Source organism: Molothrus ater, chromosome 16 (assembly GCF_012460135.2).
Source record: "Molothrus ater isolate BHLD 08-10-18 breed brown headed cowbird chromosome 16, BPBGC_Mater_1.1, whole genome shotgun sequence".
Taxonomy (NCBI): domain Eukaryota; kingdom Metazoa; phylum Chordata; class Aves; order Passeriformes; family Icteridae; genus Molothrus; species Molothrus ater.
The window spans coordinates 15,227,887-15,251,911 of record NC_050493.2 but is presented as its reverse complement, the minus strand read 5'-3'; the positions used below and the strand labels follow the sequence as shown (position 1 = coordinate 15,251,911).

The following is a 24,025-nucleotide window of genomic DNA, read 5'->3' as shown; positions in this document are numbered from 1 at the left end:
TGGAAGCTCCTAAATTCCAGCTGTGGCTGTGCACAGCCAAAGCAGGGAGTTATCTGTGAGCTGGGACACCTTCCCAGCTCCTCAAGGTAACAGAGAGGTAACCAGCAGTCCAGAAGGGATAATCCTGCAGGAAGGACCCAGCTCTATTTGCAGAATCCCTCTAAACCAGAGGGAACAAACCCACACAGCACAGATCACCAAGCAGAGCTGTGGACCAGTAACACAGGTTGGCACACACAGCAACAGAATTTGGGAACTGCACAAAATATCTTTTTTAAAGGTACTCAAGTCTATGCTAGAGAGTAAAGACAACAACTTATTGGTTTCACACTGTTCCCAGCTCAACAAGACCCAAGAGAGCACCAGAAAGGAGCAAAGCCTGACATTGCTGGGAGGCTCTAGAGTCATGCACCAGAGCCCAGGAAGCACATCCTGGGCCTTGAAGCAGCAGAAGGCAGGAAAACAAGGACTGCACCACAGATACTGCACCAACATCACAGCAAACACCTCCAGGGGAAAGCCAGGACAGCTCAGGGACACTCAGCAAGCAGCTATTCCTCAATGACCAGCAGCTCCAAACAGACTCAGGCAGGTATGGACACCCCTCCAGGCTGGAGTCCACACAAAGCAGGCATTAGGCAAAGGTTCAAACGTTACCAGCACAAAACACGGCAGCCTCTATAGCCAAGCCCCTGGGCAGAGGGGTGGTGGATGCTTTTTGATAAATCTCTCAACCTGTCAGAGACTGAATGCAGGACACTAGCCCCCCAAAACAAGAGAAACTCCTCACTGCAAGTGGCTGATGTGGAAGGGGCAGAGGCAACAGCTCAGAGACACATGTGAGATGCTGATTTCATCAAGGTGGGATAGGAATTGAGGGCTGGAAACACTAATCTGGTTTTAAGAGTAACTCTTTTTTGGTGTGTTTCATTCCTGTGGATCTGTTACTCAAAAGTGTTTCACTGCTTTTGCAGGAAAACAGCTCCACTGGCTCTTCCAAGTTCAGAAACTCTTGCAACTTAGTGCCACCCAACCCGGAGACACAATCCTCCACCTGTGACACTACAGTGTGGTTGGGAGGCCAGAAAGAAAAGGAGCCACGAGAACATGGAAACAAGGAACTGAGATCCCACTCCCAGGCAGCCACCTTGACAATTTAGGTGAGGGAGGAAGAGCTGGGATGAGTCCTGCAGTCCATTCTGCAGGAGACATCAGCCCCCCTGTGTAAAGCCAGGGTCTGACATCACTCAAATCGGTGGGAATTTGGCTCTGGCTTCCCGAGGAACTGAACTGAGCCTCTGAATGCAGGGACCCAACACTCAGTAGGATGCAAAGCAGCCGTGTGGCAAAGGCAGCGGCGGGGCTGAAGCTGAGAGGTGAGCAGTGAGCAGGGAGAGGTGAGCAGGCTCCTCCCCTCGTCCTTACCTGCGCAGCCGGTGCTGGAAGTGCTGCTGCTGCCGCGTTATAAGGGCACTTTCCCACACGGGGCCGCCGGGGCTGCTCCTATACCAGCCCACGGCCGGGTGCCCCGGGTAGGGCGAGCTACTGAAGCCATGGTCCGACTCCGTCTCTGCGGCCAGCGATGAGGCAGAGCTCCCCATGGCTCCCCCCTGCCCAGCCACGCTGAGATTGAGCCTAGGTTAGGTCGGAGCCAGTGGCATGGGCAGCTCGGGTGGAACGGGCGAGGCGCTGCGGCATGGGCTGCTGCACAGATCCCAGCACGCTGGACAAAGGAGGGTCGGTTCTGATCAGAGTTGGAAAAAAACAAAACAACAAACAAACACAGAGAAAGGGGAAAAAAAGGAAAGAAAAAGAGAGAAAGATAAGGTACGATTTCAGCAACAACCCTCCAGTTTTAAAGCCTATCAATGCATGCTCTGATCAGGGTCCCCATCCCAGAGCTCACTGGGAAGGGAAGGGCTGTGTCTGTCACTGAATCCAGCTTTTGCTGCTGGAGATGGGGAGTGTGGGGGCTCTAGAAAAGGCTCCCCCCAAGTTAAGCACCAGGAGCTCCCAGGCACAGGGAAGCACCGACTGATGGAGGGAAGCACAGCAGAACCCAGCACAAAGCCCTTCACACAGAGGAAAGAAGCAGAAAACGGGACAAGCCAGGCCCACCTGGAGCCCAAACCAGCAGCCCTTGGGGACCACACACACCAGGATAGTCAGGGCTCTTACTGGCACACCAGTTCTAAGTTACTCAGCTACAAGGACTGGATGGTTTGTGTGCTTACATGTAAAATAAAATATTCCTCTTTTCCTGTTTCCCACTAACACCCCAGTAGGACTGGAACTGGGCAGACTGGGGATCTGCACAAGTATTTTCTGTGACTATTTACTTTCAGCCCAAGGCAAGTTTTAGCTTATCCTGAGCACACCCCTACCCACAGAAGCAGGTCTGGGGCTTTGCTCCTCCTTTTCTCCCTCTCTCTTTCCTACTTTTCAGAACTTATTCTTCAAGCATCCTCACAATTAAACTCCAGAAACATTTCATGTCCTCTGTATTAAAAGAAGTTGAAACACACACACGTCTCTCCTTCAAGTGAAAAGGCAGGACAATCTGGATGCATGTCAGGAGCAATGGATCAAGGTAACATTTAACAGAGCAAAAAAGAAGAAACAAGGAAGATGGAAAAATTAGCACAGCTGAGCTTATTCAATTACTCACCAGGATTTAAGGAGATGAATGAACCACAGAAAGACCTTTGCAAAGAAACTACTTTTGCCGTAAAAAGGCTGAGATGAGGAGTCCTAAAATACAGCTTTTCAATCCCAGGATTGATCTAAGGGATCAAGAAAGGCCTTGATAGCTAATAGACTCCCAAAAGGAGCAGCTCAAGGAACAGGTGCAATTTTGTTACAAGCTCAATACCAGAATGTGCCTGCACAAGGTTATTAACTGAAGAATGTTAACTGCTCTGTCATGGTCTCTGTAGCCTGCAAAGCCTGGATGAACCAAACAAATCTGAAAAAAGTCCATACCTCCTCCTTGTTTTAATTGGGCTGCCTCCCTGCTGTGTATCAGGCCCCCCCCCCCAATCCCCACTACCCAACTGCAAGGTTTCACTGATTTCTGCACATCCACCCAAAGTGGATCCCTGGCACATCCCCTCTCATTTCCTGCTATTCAAGCAGTTAATTTGTAACAAATCTGATTTTCTGGCTAAATGAAAGCCACACGATGTGAGGGGAAGAGCACTTCCAATACCATCAGCTCAGTCTATCTGGAGCCATCAGTCATCCCACACCTGTGGTGTCTCTGGCTCTTCTGCCCCATCCCAGGAGCAAAGGCACAGGGGATGCAACTCTGACACCTACTAGAAGAAAAAAACTGTCTCTTACCTCAAAACCTCAGGTTCTATCATGATAAAATAGGTAAGTAAAGGCAAGATGGGTAGAACAGCCCCTCAATGCAGGCTGAGCCAAGCAGAGGAAGGATGCTCAGGCATCAGTAGCCTTTTTGCCCCTTGAGTTGGGTTAAACTGCCACATAAAGCAGTTCCACAGCCTGGTTCAAGATCACTTCCTCAAGCTGGTAAAGCAGAACCCTTGGCTTCCTCCTGCTGCCCATGGAAATGCCAGTTTTAGCTCATCCCAAGAGGAGGCAGACATGCCTGCTGCTGTCCCAGCCTGTCTCCAGGAGCCAGAACAGGCAGCTGTGCTCTGCAGGGAGGGGAAAGGCTGGGAGCCCTGCTTTAGAACCTGCAGTAAAACCCCACTCTGGCTGGAGTTGGGAGAGGAAGGGAGCTATAAATAGGTGGAGGATAACCTAGCTAAGTCGGAGTGATCTCCGAGACTGTCTGGTCTAACTGGGCTGCTTGGCTGTGAGTGCTGCGTGAAATCGGATTTCTCCAGGCAAAGCAGTAAATCCTTCTCCTCAGGGTCATCCTCATGCCAGGTGAGAGCAGCCAATGAGTGATACTGAAGGGGGAGTGTTGCCCAAAGGTGGGGAGAGGGTGAACCAGTCTGAGAACATGAGTGGCAGCAGCGTTCCAGCCCAATGCAAAGCACGTACGTGCTCACCATGCCGAGCCTGAAACGCCTTTGGCCAACACTAAGCAAATGAGGAGCCTCCAAGAAGTCAAGGTGAGAATGGAAACTGCACCCCAGAAAGGAAAGAGGTCAATTAAAGAAGAAGAAAGCCACCCTGGAAGCACTCAGCCTTATTTTTGAGGAATTTCTGCCACTGGGCAGGGAGCTGCCCCACCTGCAGGCACGTGGCTGAACAGGGGAGGCTTCAGTCACTAAAAGGGAGCAAACTGCCAAGAGTTCCTCTGTCTTGGCAGGAGGGAGCAGGATTTTTCCCCTAATTAACAAAGCACTGCTTCCACCTATCTAATCTAGAGAGGAAGCAACAATGTGAACAGATTGAAGTGTCTTGAGAAGGGTGGATCTCACTCATGGAAATTAACAGTTAAGCACCTTAGCAAGATGCTGAGTTTGGATTTTGGTTTTCTGCCCCTCGCAGCTGCAATAATTACCAGGTTTGAACTGATGCTGGGTAACTGCTCCCAAAATATCACTTCCAAAATGAAACCAGGTTTGATCTCGCCAGCCCCAAGCTGAGTAAGATCTCAGCTGCTTATCCTGCTCTGTGCTACATGATGCAGACCCTCCCTCAAACTCTCCACCAGACCCTGGGCAGCAGGCATGTACAGAGTGTGCAGGACAGCAAAGCTGTCCCGTGGAGCTCCTCCTGCTGCCAGGACAGCCTGGATGCTTCCACATAACCTTATTCCTCCACACCAGTGAGCAGTGCTGACCCTTGGGCCCCAGCTCTCGTGTCACAGCAGAGCAGGCAGGAAGGGTGGGGATCTACCCAACCCCCTTTCCTTCCCTCCAGTTTCAAAGTAAGTTTTGGCTCTGAAGAGAGAGAGAAAAAAAAGGGAACTAGCCCATGTGTTTCAATGCATCTAGGAAGTTGCAGGATCAACTTTTCCTAGCATCAGCCTCAAACTCTTCCCTTTGGCACGCAGCAGGAAGAAGAGACAGAGGTCCCTGGAGCTGCTGCAGCCACTGAGGAAACCAGGGAGGCAGACTCACCCCAGCTGGTCCCACGTGCAGCAGCCCCTGTTGGTGATGGGATACCCCCACACTCCTTTTCCTAGTGATTTATTGATCCATGTGGCACGAGCCAGCTTTGCTCCTGCTTGAATTTTCCAGCCTCCCTTGGTTCTCAGCCTTGGAAACTCAGGGACAAGACTTTGCCACTTCATTAATTCCTCCACTCCTCCAGCCTATAAATCAAGTCAATTCTGAGCTACTCCCTTGCTCCAAGGAAGATCCAGGAATGAAAATACCATCAGACATACTGAGCTCCAGACAGCTCTGGTCTGAGGTGAGGGCCAGCAGCTGGCCCAGGGGAAGGCTCACCATGTACCTGAGGGAAACAAATCCCTCAAAGCTGTGCCCAGAGGAAGCTGCAGGAGACTTTCTTCTAAGATTGAAGGTGAAGTACCAGCCCTTCTCCTCCCTCTGCTGTGTGAGCTCCTCTGCCTGGGGGCTGACTAAGATCCACAGAATGTCCTGAGTTGGAAGGGACCCATAAGGATCTTAAGTCCAGCTCCTGGCCCTGCACCAGGACTCCTCAACAATCCCATCCCATGCCTGAGAGCATTGTCCAAACACTCCTGGAGCTCTGGCAGCCTGGGGGCCATGACCATTCCCAGGGGATACAGATGTGCTGGGACCTGGTACCACCATCACCAGCAAAGGAGGAGCTCTCTGCCTTCAGTCTCATGTCAGCTGCTGCTGGCAGGGAGAAGCCAGGGCTCCTGAAGAGCTCTCACTGTCCAGTGCCCACACACAGCCCTGGAGGAGCAGCCTCCTCCCTGGGGACTGCAGGATGTGACTCACACCCTTAAACACCAAGGACAGCTGGAGGAGCTGGGGCTGCATGGGGACATTGAGCTGGAGGAGAGCACTTCAGGCATCCTGGAGGAATGGCCAAGCCTTGGCCTCCCACCAATGCTGCCTTCATGCACAGCAGATCTGCCCTGAAGGAGGCACATGGGAATGGTGTGCAGGGCTGGAAGGTGCATAGCACGAGATGTGGCAGCCTAAGGAGTGCCAGAGCAGGTTGGGATAGCTAAGAATGCAGAGGGGAGTGTCTGATGGTGTTATGCTAGCCAAGGAAGGGAAAGGAGCTCAAGCATTTGTGTGATCTAGCCAGCCCCCACTCCAGGCAGAGTGGCAGGACTTGAGGATGTGCAAAACCAGGCACCAGCAGCAAAAAGAGAATGGCTGGAATTCACCAGGCTGACATGACCCTGAGAAAGAAGTAACCCCAGGAGAGGAAGTGAAAAATCCTCTCTCTTTCCACAAGGCAGCAGGGGAAAACCAGACAAGCAACAAGACACCCAGCTCAGGCAGACACAGCACTGAAAGCCAAGCTGCAAACGCCGACCCAACGAGAGCTCCACGGCTCAAGTGCAGCAGGAGAGCTGGAACACTCTGTGCTGAGCAGGTGTCCTGCACACAGCTGGGGACAAGACAAAGTTTTGCTGTTCTTTCTCCCTGCCCTCATCTGCCAAGCCAGCCCAAGTGCTGCAGTCTTGGCAGGAAATGAAGGTGTCAGCAAGTTCCAATTCCTTGCAAAGCTTCTAACAGAGAGGGGTGGGAAGGCACCTCCAAGGACAGACTGAGGCAGGGGTACAGCTGGAGGGATGGGACAGTGGTTGGCACATTCAGCTGGGATGGGGAAGGCTTTTCCAGCCCTTGTGTTCCACACAGAGCTCCCCAAGGCTTTGTGACTCAGAAAGCTCTGCCTTATCTGCCAGGACCAAGGAGTCTTGAGGTGTGCAAGGCACAAGGATGACAGGCAGTGTGCAAGCACTGCAGATGGGAGGACACAGAAAAGGGAGAGAAGGGTGAAACTCACCCACCCAAATGTTTGTTCTGGGGCAGAGGGCTGAGGGAAGAGAGTCAGATATTCTGGCCTTGCAGGAAACTGAGGGGACAGGAAGCTTTAAGTGAGCTGTTTTCCAGGTCTTGGTGAGAAATAAGAGCAGTACACCACTTGCAGAGATATCCCCAGCTGAAGTGAACTGTCTGGAAGCAGATTTCCAGATGGGCTATTAATGAGGTAACAAGATAATTGAACCTGGAGTCCCAGAGCAGCACAGAACAGGATCTCACACTCCATGCTACAAAGTCCAGAACAGCAGCACAGGTCTCTGGCCACAGACACCAACATGCAAAGGTAAGCTTGAGGGTCTTTACCTTCTTTCAGCTGCTTTGACACTGGTTCTGGCCCAACTTTAGCCCAGAAGAAACTCATACACAGCAGCTGAATTGGGCTAAGCTGCATTTAATGCCCAGCACTGACTCTTTGTAAGTCTGCAGGCAGAGGAAGGCGTCTGAAGTGTGAAGTGAAAGATTGATAGGAAAAGCAGATGTATTGCAGAGCCAGCTTGGCCACACAGCAACTACCATCCAAGTCTGAACAAAGTTTCCTCTCCTCCCTTGCACTGGACACTGTAAAGCAGTGACAGATAATCCAGGGAGCTCCTGGCAATCTATCCCGGTCACTTTGAGAGAGGGGATTACACAGATCTGAAAGGGCAATCAGCATCTTAATCACAAACTGGAGGGAGAACAAGAGGAGAAGCAGGAAGGATTTTTCAAAATAAGGGTTAACTTCAAACCTCATCTCCACTGACAACTGCAAAGCAGTTTCTGAACAGCGTGAAAATGGCAACAAGGGCACTGCTGCAGAAGGGTCTGAGTGCACACACGTTTAAGAAAACCCACACAACGAACTCCCTCCAAGCCCAGGGCTCCATTAAGTCAATTAACACTGCTCCATTGAAGTGCAGCGAGCCGCGTGTGTCCCGCAATTCGCGGCCAATTGTGGGGACTCCGGAGCTCAGCACAGCGTGGGTGGGCTGGCAGGGCCCTCCCAGCACCAGCAGCGAGGAAAAGCCACAGGGACACTCAGAGGGGAAGGAACAAAACAACACAAGCCACAGCATCCAATCCCGGGAAGCTTTACCAGCAGATCTCATTTCCAGATCTTTTCCTCCCCGTGTTTATAATCCTTGCAGCAGAGTTCTGCCATCCTACTCAGCTCACAGGCTGCCCCAGCTACAAAAGATGTCAGGCTGAAAAATCACCTCGACAGACTGCCTGCTGAGACCAGTTGTATTATAAAAACAGGAAGCTCTTGCCTGCCTGCTCCCAATATGCTGTGGATTGAATGGGAAGGAGCAGACGCAGGGATGCTTTGCAAGAAGAGCACACACATGGGACTCTTGCCAGGAAAAATGCATCTTGAGTAACACATGTGCTCTTAGTTTCCTCTTTTTTCTGAAAGGTTTAACTACACTCTGAGCTACCCAGCAGCAATAAACCACTTTTTTCCCCTCTTTCTCACTTATAGCAGAGTGTTGCTTGGTAAACAGCAGATCTTCCTGTCTGAGGCTGTGCCAGCCTGTGCTGAACAGAACTGTTGTTATTGCACATTCACAGCTAGAGATAAACATGAATAAGAGCCACGAGTAAGAGCCAGGCACTGGTTCTTCAACACACTGCTTTATCAGCTTCACCTTGATTCAAATGTTTCTGACATCTCTCCCTCCTGAAGGGGCAAGGTGGCACAAGTAGCAAGGACAAACATTAAAAAAGAAAAGACAGAAATGACAGCAGCACATAAAGTGCTCTTCTGTACTCGCTAACATTCACAAACTGTGCAGCTCACAGCTCCACCTGCACTTGCAACACTCAAAAGCACAACAAGGAAACAAATGGGCCCAGCCAACCCAAGCTGCCCAAATGGGAAAACAAAACAGCCTTCAGCACATTTCTCAGGACAAATCTCCAACCAGAGCCACAACTGCTGCAGGACAAAAAGGTTACAGAGAACCAGAGAAGGAAAAAAATCTGCAAGTCATCATCTCATCTGCAAGCTAACACTCTGCAATGACACAGGCACAGCAAACCAACCCAGGAAAAGTGGACACTGGAAGTTGAGGAGGGTTTCTAACCTTTCCAAGAGCAGAACTCTGGACCAGCTGCTCCAGAAGCACTGGGGAAAAAAGCACAACATGAGTTCCAATAATTAGTTCCTGGACAAGTTCACGACCTGCATGAGATGACTGCCCATCTTCAGCAGCATTGAACTGGACTTGATGACCCATGAAGTTCCTTCCCCCCCATCACTCAGCAATCCAAATTCATAGAGGCCCAGACATAGCACAGACACAAGGTCATTCCCAAAAGGACAGCAGGGATTGTATCTTCAGATCATGCTAAGTTGACAGATAAGCAGATGAAGGGCTGGCCACTGCAGAAGGGAGGGGAAGAGAATTGCAGCAAGAAACAGTCTCACAGCCAGTGAAAACTCAGGGCACAGACTTGGAAAGCAAAGCCTGAGAGGCAGGAGGTGGAGATGTCCCCTGAGCACACTGTCCCCAGACAGTCCAGTCACAGCTTTAATTCTAACACAGATTACACAGACAGTAAATATATCATTTGCCCAAGACACATCCAGTTGCATCCCTCCCTAGAGATAGCTCCAGTCCACACTGCAGTGCCCTGCCCAAGCCACACAGGCAGCAGCACCTGGCTGTCTCCTTCTGCCATTTTAATGCAATTTGGCCTTTTCTGGCTTTCATCAGGCACCACGTCCCAATTTCCAACCAACTGGCCTAGATTTAAGCCAACACATCTCTAGCTGTGCCTCAGGCAAGCACAGAGGTGGAAGAAGCCTGTCAGACAATGGTGCCATTTGGCATTTCTATCACAAACAACCAAGAGATAAAAGCACAATAATTGCTGAGACCTGCACAAGAGGCCCCTGCCTTCCCCAGGAGCACAGGGAACTGGGAGAGAACAGGGAGGTGGGACAGACTCAGGGGGCAGAGAGGAAGTTCCTCATCTAGAATCAGAATCACACAATGGTTTGAGTTGGAGGGAACCTTAAAGCCCATCTCCCACCACCCCCTGCCATCTTCCACTATCCCAGGCTGCTTCAAGTTCCATCCAACCTGGCCTTGAACACTTCCAGGAATGGAGCAGCCACAGCTTCCCTGAGCAACAGGGCAGCACAGCTCAGCACAATCATTTAATAATAAAGCACCACATTACTGCTCACCACCTCTTCACCTCCAGATGACACCTGAAAAACACACCAATCCTTCTGCACAGTGACGTGGCAGCCATGCCATTGCTTCTGTTAGGAGATCATCCTGCATTGAAATTACAGGTGTGGAATAACACCTGGCACAAGGGAGTGATACAAACAAAACAGTGCCTGAGACCACCACAACCCTCCCCTCTCCTCACCAGAGTAGCTTTACTGGCTCACTGTCTCCATCACAAGTGGCTCCTCTTCAGCTACACCAGTACAGCTGCAATTGTAGGATGTGTTCAATTACACACATCTTAAGCAATATTTTCTGGGAACAGTCATTTGAACAAACACCATGGTCACATGAGGAAAAGGCTGTACTCTGAGAGGGCTGAAACACAATGCAGATGGCTTGAGTAATGGTGGAGCAAAGCCAGCCAGCCACACGAGGTACCTCCAGCATGAGGAGGGAGCTGAGCTTTAACCAAGGGCTGCTGGCTGCATCCCGAACCAAAACGGGCAGATGGAGAGGAGATCATGTTACTGGAGCCACTCCCACATGCCTTGCAAGACACATCCACAGGCCTGAGCCTTGTGTGGTGCTGCAGACCCTCCAGCAGGCTTTGCTTGCTAAGACATGGCAAGGTCAGGCAACAGGAACAAGGGCAGGAGCTTTTGGAAGACATTCCAAGGCTGTCTCAAAACAGATCCAAGAGCAGGAACACCACCTCATCCTTTCAGCCATGAGAAGGAGCCATGGTGGAGATCTGACCAACACCTGCCTGGTGACAGTCACCACTCAAACAGCAGAGGGCTCATAGCCCAGCTTCACCAAAGCCATGAGAGGTTCCTGCAGACCTTCTGCTGTGGCTGGGCATCAACAGCACATAAAGATTCCAGCTAGGCCATAAACAACCAGCCAGGCCAGATGGGCCACCACACAGCAAGCACCAGTGTCCATCTGATTAATCCAAAGCCCCAGCCTGGATGAGGCCACATCAACCTGGATCATCTGAATACAAGGAAACCCCATCACACACTGCAAATGTATCCTGATGGTCCAAGCTCAGACTGGCTTCCCAGCACCTCATCCTGCCTCCTGAGCAGCCCAGGCACACAAGGCACAACAGTCACCTCTCTGTCCCAGGGGACTGGGAACTGCCACAGCTCTGTGGTTACTGCAGGCAAACCCATGCAGTTTCTGCATTTACTGCCCTGTCCTTGCACTGCCTCAAACACACCCTGGGACAGCCACGTGAGATTAAGATTGCGAGGTGCTGGAAGACCCCACAATTTCTCTTCCACTTTCACAGTTCCTTCTTCACCATGAGGAAACCAGAGGATATTGGTATCCCCACCCATTTAAGCACGTAGCCTTCACACAGCCAGCACAGAAACACTCAAAGGAGGAATTCAAACAAGGAAGAAAGACAAGAACGAGAGGCATGAGAGACACGAAGCAGGGTAACTGTGCTCACAAACCAGAGGAGAGAAGGTCTCCTTCCTTCCAGCCCCTCCCAGCCCAGCCCAGTGCCAGCTGAATCAGAAAAGCCTCTCACCCAACACGATTCCTGCTTGGCAGGTGCAGTGCCTGTCGCTGTAGGGTCAGCCTGGTGTCCTGCTGCTGGCACCCGCTGAGTGGCCTGGCTGGAGGAGCATGCTAGAAGGTCCCTGCACCGAGCACTGGGAGCACACCGAGCCTGGAAGGAGCAGCTGCTGTCCCAAGCTGCTGGACAGAGTGAAAAACGGCACGTAAGAATAGATGACTGCTGAGACTCCGGGCCCATCAGCATGGCACCAGCAGAGACAACCAACCTCACATTTTTGGTCCCTCAATCAGCATCCCCTTGAACTTCAGCTTGCAGAGCTCCCCACGACATCCAGCTGGAGCTTGGTCCCCCCTGGAGACAGCTTTTGGGTCAGCTCAAACTCTTCACTCGTGCTCTCAGAACCTTTGGCTGTGACTTTACAGTTCCGTGCCCACCACTGGCCTCCCTCCCTGCCGGTGGCTGCTGCTCAGCATCCTGGTGGGGGCTGTCATCAGAGCAGGGAATGGCACACCTCAGGAGCACAGCAGGATGGGGCACAGCAGGATCACATGGAGGAGGACTCTGGACAGCTCTCGACAATTAGCAACAGGGCAGGATCTCCCGAGGGGCCGGATGGGAACGCAGCGATGTCTGGCGGGGCACGCTGCCTGAATGTTCAAATACAGAAACAGATGTTAATTACTCTGCATAGCCAGGACATCATTACCAGCTACATCTCCTGGAGATTCTGAAGTACAAATTCCTCTGATTATGCCAAACATGCCCATCCCACCCCCAGAAGCCATGACGTTTGAGTAGTTGCCTCAGCAAACCTCCCTCCTCTGAGATATTTCCCCTTCCTCCTTCATACTCTGTGCTCTCAAAACAACCTGTTTTAATGAAATTCCTGCTTTGGGGAAGTGCTGTCTCCTTTGGGACAGGCTTTTAGCAGATGGTGGCAACGAGAACCCTTGTCCCTAAGTGTCTGGCTCTCCAGCACACTCTCACTTCCTCTATTTTAGGTTGGGGAGGGAGGACAGAAATAAGGATTCAGCTGGCACCATGTGATCAGTGAGCCTCTTTAGCAGCATGGCAGAGCAAGGCACCCCATTCTGCCCCCTCACCTTGCTCACCATCCCCACAGCCACACCATCAGATGCAGTGTGATACCCCTGGGGTAGGTGATGGTGAATTCACAAAGAGCTTTTCTCTTCCAGCACTTTCCAGCACTGACAGTTCCAGGCAGTGGGGAGAAGGTGCCCTGTGGTGAACACCTGGACAGGTGCTGCTAACAGAACCAGGGCAGCAGAGGGAGGGTGTACAGAATGGGCCAGGAACACCCCTCAGGACCAGTAATGAGTAAATAAAGGACTGATTCAGGAACCCTTCAGGCTCAAAGGGACCACCCTGATCCTTTCAGCCCAAGGGTCTGTGCAGCTACACAGGGAATTCCAGGCCCACAGCCCCTCCAAGGCACTCAGTGAGCTGCTCCTGCACTGAAAGGCAGTGAGACCAACACCAGCAGACAGAGCACCCCCCAAGTGCCACATCACATCAGTATCCTTGCACATTCCATGGGATAGGAAGGGAAAGCACTCAGCTCCCAGCAGCTCAGCACAGACCTGCTGGCCAGGGCTGGAATTCCAAGGACTTCCCGAGCTCTGCCTGCTGGCCAGAGTCTGCAGGAAGCAGATTGACAAGGGGCAAGCTGGAGAGCAAGACCTTGAGCACACCAGTGCTGCAGCCTCTGTGGATTGTGCATGGCCACAGCAGAGGACAGAGCTCAGCACACAAAGACCCTGATGCTGTGCTCCCACTTCCACAGACCAGCACAAACACAGGGGATTTGCTGCCAACAAAGCTGTCCATGAGTAACTTTCTCTGCAAACCTTTTTGTTACAGAAGCAGAAGGACACAAGTTGGGAAGCTGCCTGTGATATCCTCAGTAAACTGAAATCACCTGGGCTGGGACTGGGAACAAGATGCTGAAGGGGAAACTTTGGTGCCACTGGAAGCATCACATTAGAAATGGAGCTGGGCAGCATCACTGGAGGAGGACAACAGCTTTTTGTAAGCTCTTGGTCTCTATTTCACCAAGTTGAGAATGCACTGATAACCCAGAGGTTATCAGGGCTGCTCACGCCAGGGCTGGGGCAGGACACCAGCTCAGTCCCCTGACACTGTGTCACTGCCACCATCCCTGCTGCTGAGCCTGCTCAGGCCCACAGCATTTCCTACAAAAGGGGCTGCAACTGCAGGAACAGAAAAGCTCTTTCTTTTTATATGAACACTTATTAGAGTTTACACCGTTGGCAAAGTGTGGAGGCACGCATTTGTGGAGGAACAGAGATATGGTTCCAACACTGGTTTTAATGTGCAAGCCTAAAGACTCGGCTTCAGTTTTTAGAAATCAAACTTGATCATCTCAAGCTGGCAAAAATAGCCCCATGTTCCCTTGAGTTATTTTCTTTTCAAATAGGCAGGGTACAGCACAATAGGAAATATCAGCAGTTATGTATTCAACCTCCAGAAACCCAACGGGCCAATTCCAGCAACCCACGGCAGCTTTCCAATCCTCCCTGATCTATTTGCTGGAGTTATTCTGAAAAGCAGGCTGCCCCCGAGCCATTCAGCAAACTCCACGTCCTGCTAATTACATCAATATAAATGTATTATCTTGGCTGTCAAACACGGGCTGCCTGAACAGGACAAGGCTCTGCCATGGAAATGCAGGAAAACAATTGCTCTTTCTGCTGGTGACACATTTCTCTGGATCCTATTTCCTTGCCAGGGCTCCCCCTTCTCCCTTCTGCCCAGGCACCAGGGCACCAGCGTTCTTTTCTTCCAGAGCAAGAGGAAATGGCACACAAAAACCCTCCTCATCCTTTGAGCAACTGAACAGTAACAAATTTTGGGAACACCACTGGCATTTCCTCTCAGCCAACCTGAGAGCTGCCAGCACGCAGGGAAGGGAGCTGTGAGGGCAAGAGTTAAATGTTTCTCGTGAGCAGGCAGCAGCTCTTCTGCCTCTCTTGGCTTCCTCAGCTGCCATTGCTAAACGCAAGGCAAGTGTCAACACTCCAAACAGCAAATGTGACAGAAATTCGGAGCAGCCTGCTCCTCCCTGCCCAGCCTGGTGACTGTGGCCTGGAGAGCAGGGAACCTCTCAGGAAGGCTCCAACAGCAAGCAGTGAGGTTGAGGTGAACACAGGCAGATGCAGAGGAGCAGGGAGGCAGCTCGCTTCGCTCCAGAGTGGGATTATGACGGAAAATGAGGAGGAAGCCACTGACTCACCTGTCCCACCCGCATAAGCAGCTTTCCCACTGAAGGCTGCACTGAGTGCGACCTTGATCAGAGCCCCAAGTTCCAGCAAAACAGGGGCTCACAAGATTCTCCCCAGCTCTGGGCACTGGGAGAGAGCCATGGTGGCAGGACACTGGGCTGACACACACTGTCCAAATCTGCCTCCTCTGACCGAAGGCAGCCACAGTCCCTCACTCGAGCTTCCCTCTGCTTCATAAAAATCCTCACTTGGAGAAATGCCACAGGGTCTGGTCCTCTGTTCACAGGAAGGGTCAGAACAAAGCCAGAAAAAAACAAGCCTGGATTCATATGAAGCGGGAAGATGGGAGGAAAACAGCATTTCTCCACCTAGGAGCAGATGATGTTCCCAGCAGCGGGGATCAACATGACCATGGACACATAACGCAGGCTGAGTCTCTCTCTGGATCTCACATATAACCAGCACAAACCTGGAAAGCTCCCACAAAACCTCCAGGACAGAAGAGAGCAGCGTGTTTTCCACGAGTTAAAGCCAACTGCTCTCAGCTGGCTGAGGGAACACCAGGGCCATGGCCACTTCCCTCTGCAAAGCCAGCAGAATTCCGAGCAAAGATAAAGGGTGCCAGAGCAAAGATAAGGGGGGAGCAAGCAGGAGAGAGGGGCAATCAGTGCATCTGCTGAGGACATCCAGGCTCCTCTGTGGGGTCATCCAGCCCTAACGCCACCACGAGACAGCTCCGAGTCTGGGCACGCCGCCTGACCTTTTTTACGTGCAACTTTAGCACTTTTGGGTTGTTTTCCAAGATTTATTCCAATTCAGGAGACACCGTGCCTGGCCCACGCCTCCAGTTCCCTTATGCACCAAGTCATCAGGCTGGAGGAGGCTGCTCTCCCTCCTGCCAAAGCAATCGGGCTCAGCAAACCCAGCCAGTCACATCAGGCCTTCAAAGGGCTCTCCAGCCATTCAACCCCTCCCGGGAAGGGAGCAATGCTGGGTCTTGCCTTCTGCCTCCAACTCTTAAAGCCTTGGATACAAACAGAAGCTGATGCAACTCAAAATGAGTTAATATCCCCACACACATAAAATCAGGGTAATTTGAATCATGCCTTGGACAGGTTATGCTCAGACAGCTCAGCCCTGCTGCGGTGCACTCAGGGGCACGAGCCAGACTGTTCAGCAGGATCTCAAAAAATGGCCAGACAAAAGCCACAAGCAGACTCTCAGAGTCACAGGCAGCCAGTCTGTCACTGCAGGTGTGCTCCAGTTTAGGGAAGAGCACAGCCCTGAAGCACAAGTCCCAGGTGACAACGTGCAAAGCATGGCAAGATCTCTGCATTCAGAGCCACAGTCTGGGATATGCACCCCTCACTTCCACCTTAGCTCCCTCCAAACACATCTCCCAGTCTCCACCAGCTCTTGACTCACCCACAGCAGTGCAGCACTGTCCTGCACCAGTGCCCCAGGCCACGTGCAGTGAGCAATTCCCACACAACCTTCTGTCTGACCATGGAACCCACCCAGCCACATCCCGGGCCTGCGGGCCTATGGAGAGCCAAGCTCCACTGAGATTCCCAGCTCGGAGGAAACAGTATGACATTTCAAACACAACGTTCACATTATCCCATCTCCTCTAACAGGCCCACGGATGATCACCCTCAACAGTTGTTTCCTGGTGCTTGGGGGGATGTACCCCAGGAGCAGGGAGAGGAGAGAACTCAGTAAATGGAGAGGCTGGCAAGTACAGAGCTTTTTCCATCCTCTAAGGCTCCTGCATCCAGGACCTAGAGGCTGAGATGCTTCAACTGCAAGCTGAGCTGACATGCAGCAAAATCCAGGGGTCTTGATGAGACACTGGGACCCAAGGATGTTCAAGACTCAAGGATAATAGCCAGTCAACTGATTCTAAAGGGCAAACTCGCAGAGGCATGAGAAACTCTGCATAAAGCCCTGCTCAGCCCCAGCACGAGTGTCTAAGCTGGAGGTGAGAGTGAAGAACTGCAGGACAGGCAGCCCGGGGCGCTGGGGGCTCTGCCGTGCTCCAGCCCGGAGCCGGCACTCGGCGGTGCCCCAGGCGGGGCTCCCCTGCCCGCGGCAGCACCGGGAGTTGCGATCCCGCCGCGCCGGGCGCGGGGCGACGGCAGGGCAGGCACTGCAGCCTGAGGCGGGCAGTCACGGAGCCGCCCCGTCCCCCCCGGCTGCTGCACGACCCTCAAGCCCGTTAAAGCCCCTCCGACCGTGCGGCCGGGCCGGGGGCGAGCGGGGTCCCCCGCAGCCCCCGGGTCTCTCCAAAGCCCCGGGCAAGGCGCCCCGGCCGCCGCACAGCCCCGAGCCGGGACCCGGCACCGCCCGCCCCCCCGGGCCCCCCGGCCTCCAGCCCCCGCGCGGGCCCACCGGCAACAGGTGGTGCGGGGCGGCCCGGGGGCGGCCGGGCCCAGCCGGCGCCTCCGGCCGGGAGAGCCCCGGGCGACCCCCGGCGCGGGCGGGAGCCGCGGCCCGCGGGGCTGCGGCGGGAGGCCCCGGGCGGCCGGCCCGTCCCCGCTCCCTTCCCCCGCGCCCCCGTCGCCGCTCACCTGGGAGTGGAGGCGCCGCGCTGCCGCTCCGTCCCCCCGGCCCCGCGCGTTCCCCCGGGCGGAGCAGCTCGCACCCGCTCCGGCCGCCCCGCCGGCCCTTCCTCCCGCCCGCCCGAGCCCCGCGCCCGCCCTACGCCGCCGCCGTGGCGCAGCGCCCCGTCCCGGCCGCGGGCGTGCGGCGCGGAGACAGCGCAGGGACCGTCGTGAATAGCGCGGCGGGACTACGAGCCCCGAGGGGCGCCGCGCGCAGGAAGCGGAAAGCGGCGGCCGAGCGGGGCACCGGGAGCGGCTGTTCGGGGCCGGGGCAGGCCCGGCAGAGCCCCGGGCAGCGGCGGTGGTTCGGGCCCGAGGGACCGGCGAGCTCCGGGCGCGCGGAGGGCGCGGGCCGCAGCGGCCGGTGAGGGGCGGCGGGCGCTGTGCGGTGGGCGAGGACTACGACTCCCAGCCTGCCTTGCGGCCCGTGGGAGAGCGCCGACCCCCGGCTGGGGGTCGCAGCGCAGGCGGCGCTGGCCTCGGGGGCGGTGGGACCTGCCCGGGCTGAGGGTCCCGGAGGGTCCCGGGGGTGCTCCGGGGATCCCGTGGCTCCGTTCGTCCGGGGCCGCGGCTTGGGAAAGGCGGGTGCGTGGCCCTGAGCCCTCACACGGAGGCTCCGTGCGCCCCTGAGCGTCCCCGGCGCTCCCCTGAAGGCGCCGCCGCGAGGGGATGGAGGATCCCAGGGCCTTCCCTGTGCGGAGCAGAGCCGGCGGCTGAGCCAACCTGGGCAGAAGCCGCTCGTAATTACAGCTTTAATGATCTGGCGGCACATGAAGCGAAGGTGGGGCCGTAGGGATGTGCTCGGCGCTGCGGGCGATGTGCAGCCGCGGTTCGGCGTGGGACGGGGCAGCGGGGCCGGGCCGAGCCGGGGCCTGCACCCGCCCGGCCTCGGAGCCCTGACCCACGTCCCGAGCCAAACCAAGGCCAGACTCGCCGGGCTAAGAAGCACCTTCACACCCTCCCACCCCACAGAGATGAGAGATGGGAGCAGTTCGACTCTCCGTGCTGGGCTGCTCTCTCCCGGAGCCACGAGGGAAAACTGAGAGGGCCCCAGATGGGACCCAGGCCAGCTGGTCCAGCACACCCTGATGGGAACTCAGTGGTCGTTGTTCCAGCAAAAGCAGCATCATTTAAGCCACTAATCTTGGAGGGTGGTTAGTGGCTGCTGAGTGAAACATGACAGTTGCTAAAGAGGGAGAATGTTCTCTTCAGGCTGTTGGACCCTCCCCAAAGGGCCCCCCAGGCTTTCTCTGCGGGCTACTGAAATGGCAAATGTTCATGAGACCTTCTGTAGGACACTGCAGGGACCAAAAGCTGATGAAGAGCTTGGGCTTCCCTTCATCCCTCTGTAAAATGTGACTGCCAGTCATATCAACACATTTATTTGCAGACATCTTTTCTAGAGGCTGCAGACATAGTTCTGCTGCTGCTCTTTGTGGTGGGCCAGGGCAGGAGCAGCCCCATGCTGCCTTCACTCACAGATGGGATTCCTGGTCTGGGGAAATTGAGGCCTTGGTGCTCCAGCAGTGCCTGAGGGAAGCACAAGCAGCTATCCCCCAAATCACAGGATCATGGAATATCCCAAGCTGGAAGGCACCCACCAGGATCATCAAATCCAACTGCTGGCCCTGCAATGGAATCCTGCCATGGCCAGTGGGGCTGTCTTGCCCATTGTAGGGCAAAATCTCTCAGGATCCACTTGGGAAAGGGAGAATTTAAAAGAATCCTCTGGCTCCACCATGGTGGGTGTTTCCAGTGAGATCTGTCACCAGCCATGGAGCAGTAGCTGGAGTGGGAGCTTGGGCACTTGGGGACATTCCATGCTGCACTCTGGTGCCACATGAGGTCCCCTCAGGTGTCCAGGTCCTGGCCCCACAGGTCACATGAGAGCTGCTGGGTGCCTTCATCCCTGATCCCTTCAGCCTTGTGGAATAGCAGATGGCTCCTCAAAGCACCCAGAACAAGCCCATGTGTGGGGAGTTGGGTTCAGCTCCTTTTGCTATGCTCGGGTTTATTGATGAGTGTGAGAGCACAGCAGAGGAGTCCCTGCAGCTCATGTGGGCTTCAACATCTTCACAGCACAGAGCCCAACTCTGGCATGACAAGGAGTTCCTGGCTGGAGTTGTGTCACCAGCCTGGCCGTCTTCATTTGGAGAATAAATGTGTGAAGCAAACTTTGCCCAGTTAGAAAGTGATTTCAAAAAGTGGATGTTTTCAGCGTGTTCAGTTAGGAATTACAATCGTGGGAAGGTTTGGGTTGGAAGGGACTGTAAAGCTCATCCCATCCCACCCCTGCCATGGCAGGGACACCTCCCACTGTCCCAGGCTGCTCCAAGCCCTGCCCAGCCTGGCCTTGGGCACTGCCAGGGATCCAGGGGCAGCCCCAGCTGCTCTGGGCACCCTGTGCCAGGCCTGCCCACCCTCCCAGGGAACAATTCCTAATTCCCAATATCCCATCCATCCCTGCCCTCTGGCAGTGGCAGCCATTCCCTGTGTCCTGTCCCTCCATGTCTTGTCCCCAGTCCCTCTCCAGCTTTCCTAGAGCCTCTTCAGGCCCTGCAAGGGGCTCTGAGGTGTCCCTGGAGCCTTCTCCTCTCCAGGTGAGCACCCCCAGCTCTCCCAGCCTGTCAGAAATTCAATGAACTGGGATCCACATTCCCTAATTTTAGCTGGATAAACTGAGGCCCATAACTGGCAGTGCCCATCTCATCTATGAGCACTGGAGTAAGACAGAGGTTTCCAGTTATTCCAGGCAAATTCCTGTTCCTGTCATGGATGATAAAGTGGATCTAACATTAAGTTGGTGCAGCAGAGGCATCAATATTGCAGTGAGCTGCATTCCTGGGAATGAAAGGTCAGAGGAATGTCACCTCCTGCTCTGCCCTGAGCAAACCCCATCACAGAAAACAATCATTTTCAAGTGTTGTTGCCCAGCTTCTCCTTCACTTGCCATGCCTCCTAAAACTATTCCAGGGCTTTTCCTGGAGCTGCCTGGGCTGCCTGGACCATCCTGAGCTTTTTCTGACCATACAAACCTTGCATTCCTCTGGCTGCAAAGGTTCTCCCCCACCACCAGCACTTCCCAAATCTGACAGAGGAGAGTGTCAGCCAGCTCTCCCTGATGCCTCTTTCAGGCTGCCCTAGAACAGAGACTGAACAGAGCTAAAGAATAAAGTAGTGATTTATTAGGAGGGCTCAATGGATGCACCTTGGGCAGCACAAGAGCCCAGCCAGGACTGCACCCAAGATGAACCAAAATGGTCACAAAATGCACGACTGGGCACAGAGTCTCTCACTTTTATGAGTTCTGCTCCATTTGTATATTGGAGTTAATTGTCCAGTTACAGCTTTAGCCCATGCAGTCCCATCCTGCTTGTTTTTCTCTCTCCAGTCCACGTTGTTTGTGCTCTTGGGCCTGAGATTTGGATCATTTGTCCTCGATCCCAGCTAGAGAAGGAATTGTTTTGTCTCCCTACTCTGCGAAGAGAGGTCACCATCCCCTAATGGTGAAGCTCAGAAGTGCACACTACAGCAGTGCAGAATCTGAAAAACAGAAAAGCCAAAACCTGAGGCACCATCCCCACGCCATGGACTGGCACAGCTGAGATCCAAGCAGCTGTGGATCGATGTATGTCAGCCCAGACACAGCTCTGGATGTCTCTGTGAGCTCCCCTGGCCCTGATCCCGAGCTGCTGTGCCATGGGATACCCCAGAGGATGGGAGGTGGCCTGGAGCAGACCCAGCTGGCCAAGGCCAGGGGTACACACCCAGGGTTGGCAGGGACTGGAGGATGCACAGGGAGGATTCCCGTTGTGTTCTGGCAGTGCTGGAACCAGCAGCTCCTGCCTGAGGCACCTCAGGTGAGAGAGAGGAAGGGTTTGCATGTTCCACATGCCAGGATCTTCCACAGTCCTCATTTCCTAGGACACCAAGCTTGACTGAGCCTTCCCTCAGTTCTCACCTCTGCTGGCAAGTGGCTCTTTCCTGGTGCCTGCCCTCAACCCTCCCAGCTGCAGCCTGAGCACGAGGAGGTCCTGATGGCCTTCAGAGGGCAGGACAGAAAGCCTTAGATCCATCATTGCTTTGGGAGGAGATCTTCCTCCTTGAGCTGTTGCAATGGAAGGTGCAAGGAAATGCAACCCTTTACTAAATATATAATCTATATATTTTGTATAAGGGTGGGCAGGCCCTGGCACGGGGTGCCCAGAGCAGCTGGGCTCTGCCCCTGGATCCCTGGGCAGTGGCTGCCCCTGGATCCCTGGAAATGTCCAATACCAGGCTGGACAGGGCTTGGAGCAAGCTGGGGTTGTGAAAGGTGTCCCTACCCATGGCAGGGGGTGGGACAGAGATGAGCTTTAAAGTTCCTTCAACCCAAACCACTCCATGACTCTGTGATTATCTATGTGATTATCTATTACTGATCAGTGATATGTTTTTAGTGGTAGGGATCTCAAAGTTTTGTAGATGTAGTGCTGTGTGTAATATCTGTGTGTGCAACACTGAGGGCACTTGAGGAAAGAATATGGTACAAACCCAGATTTTGCTTTCATTGCAAGAGAATGCATCTCCCACATTTTTGGTATGAGGGAAATTGGACTCAGTGACTTTGAGAGGTACAGGGATGGCCCAGGGGAGATCCAGACTGTGTTTGTGGAGGCACATGGTCACTGCACAGGCCCAGCAGCTGTCAGCAGTGCCTGGGCTGACACCAGACTCGTGGTTCCTCCTGCTTGCCCAGCACCACGTGCTGCCACCTGCAGAGGGACAGCTGAGGGGATGGAGGTGAATGATCCTGCTGCAGCTGTGCCAGGACACGTTCAAGGTGCTCTGTTGTCTTTTTTGGTGTGGTTATGGCACTCAAACCTCTCCCTGCTTGAAGGAAAGGTATCCATCCCCTCTGTTCAGAGAGGATTATCTGTTCCAAAACCCTCAGGTGATCCCAGGGCCCCACACCTGTCCTTTAGGCACTGATTCTGTGCCTAAAACGGACCCCTGGGCCCCACATCATGGGGACATGGGGGATTGGGGTGTCTCTTGGGTTGCTGGAGCTGTGGGAATGTTCATAGCACTCTGGGGGTATGGGGAATTCCCTGCAGTCTTGGGGGAATTCTCACTAGAGGAGGAGAGTTGTCAGCATTTCCTTAGGGGAATTGGAGAGTCCTGGGAGTATCAGGGCCTTCTTGGGGGAATCTGGGAGCTCTGAGAGTATCCCCCTGGGTGTGTGGTGTCCCCAGGAGATGTCAAAGTCCCCAGTTCCTCACAACCATTGCACAAGTGCACGGAGACCTCGGGGATTTGGGGTACCCCAGCTGTCCTTGGTGGCGTGGGGGTGTCAGGGGAGCCCAGGGAGGGAAGGCCTCCCCTTGTCTCTGGCCAGGGGGGTGAGCTCACTGTGGCCCTTGGGCACACCTTGGGGCAGGGGTGGTGACAGGGACCCCCAGGGCCTTGGGAAGGACAGGTCTCATCCTCCTGCAGCCCCTCTACCAACCCCAGCACCCCTCAACACCCAGGCTCCCCCTTGACTCTCTACTTTCCCAGTGCTCCCCTACAGCCCCTGCTCACTCTCCTGCCCCCCCAGTGAGCCCCAACCTTCCCCAGTGATGACCCAGAGGATCCCACTGCCCCCCAGTTCATTCCTCAGTGCTGTCCCACCCTGAGCCACCGATTGCCCAAGGAAAGAAAGGGATGTGGCTTTGGCAAGGGCCTGGAGTCCATGGCCTCCCTCATCTCCTTGGAGTGTTGGGCAGTTTTACCCATGTTTGCCATGGCCCCGATTGTTCCAGTCCCCACCAGAGCCATTCTGAGGGGTCTGGCTGTCCCCAAACAACAGTACATGGGCTCTGACCTGTGCCCTGCTCCTCACACACACGGGCTGGGCTGCTCTCTCATGGCTCCATGAGGGGATTGTGTCACAGCTGCCCAGGCTACCCTTTGGATTGCTGGGCAGGAATTTACCATTAATTAACCATTTACCAAGAATTAACCATTCCTATCCCCAAAGTACCTACTAAAGCCTTCAAATCATAGAATATGTCAGGCTGGGAGGGACCCACAGGGATCACTGCTCTTTAAGAGACCAGTCTTCCCAGTACAAAGTGTCCCAGGGATGTGGGGGCTGGAGACTCTTCCTCAGAAAGAGCTGAAGGCAGAGGGAAGAGTGGTAAAAAGGGTTTTTGGCAGCAGTGCCTCTTCTGCCACCCCCCTAGGCAGAGGGGTGGGATGACATAGGTGGAAGCTATGTTTTCATTGAAGTCTGTCAGAAGGGGTTGGTAGAAAGGGTTTGGTAGAGTGGGAGAGGTGAACCAAGTGTGTGTGAGGGGCTCAGCTCTGCTCCTTGGAGCAGCCTGCTCCAAAATCCCCGGGATCCAGAGTGTTTCTCTTGTCACCCCAAGGCCCACATTGTTCTTCTGCCAGGTCTCACTGACAGCTGAGTAAGGGCCTTGGAGATCCCCAGCATCCACAATGATGAACTCCCACAGGAGGAGCACCTGGAATGACACGGATTAATGAGACAGTAAATGACAGAGGAGCCGAGACAATG

At 54.1% G+C, this 24,025-nt stretch overlaps 1 protein-coding gene across 4 annotated transcripts in view; it reads right to left on the bottom strand.

Annotated features, from left to right (window-relative positions):
• Positions 1 to 17,500, bottom strand: part of CAPN15 (calpain 15) — a 56,690-nt gene extending 39,190 nt beyond the window's left edge. Inside the window, exons 1-5 of one of the 4 annotated variants that reach the window (XM_036392103.1) lie at positions 17,452 to 17,500; positions 11,884 to 12,265; positions 11,628 to 11,797; positions 8,984 to 9,024; positions 1,426 to 1,744 (exon numbers count right to left, since the gene is read on the bottom strand). In XM_036392103.1, the coding sequence (XP_036247996.1) occupies positions 1,426 to 1,601 (176 nt within the window). In that variant the 5' untranslated portion in view covers positions 1,602 to 1,744; positions 8,984 to 9,024; positions 11,628 to 11,797; positions 11,884 to 12,265; positions 17,452 to 17,500. The remainder of the gene's footprint in view (positions 1 to 1,425; positions 1,745 to 8,983; positions 9,025 to 11,627; positions 11,798 to 11,883; positions 12,266 to 17,451) is intronic. The other 3 variants (XM_036392102.1, XM_036392104.1, XM_036392105.1) reach the window with 3 other exon arrangements.
• Between the last annotated feature and the right edge of the window lie 6,525 nt (positions 17,501 to 24,025).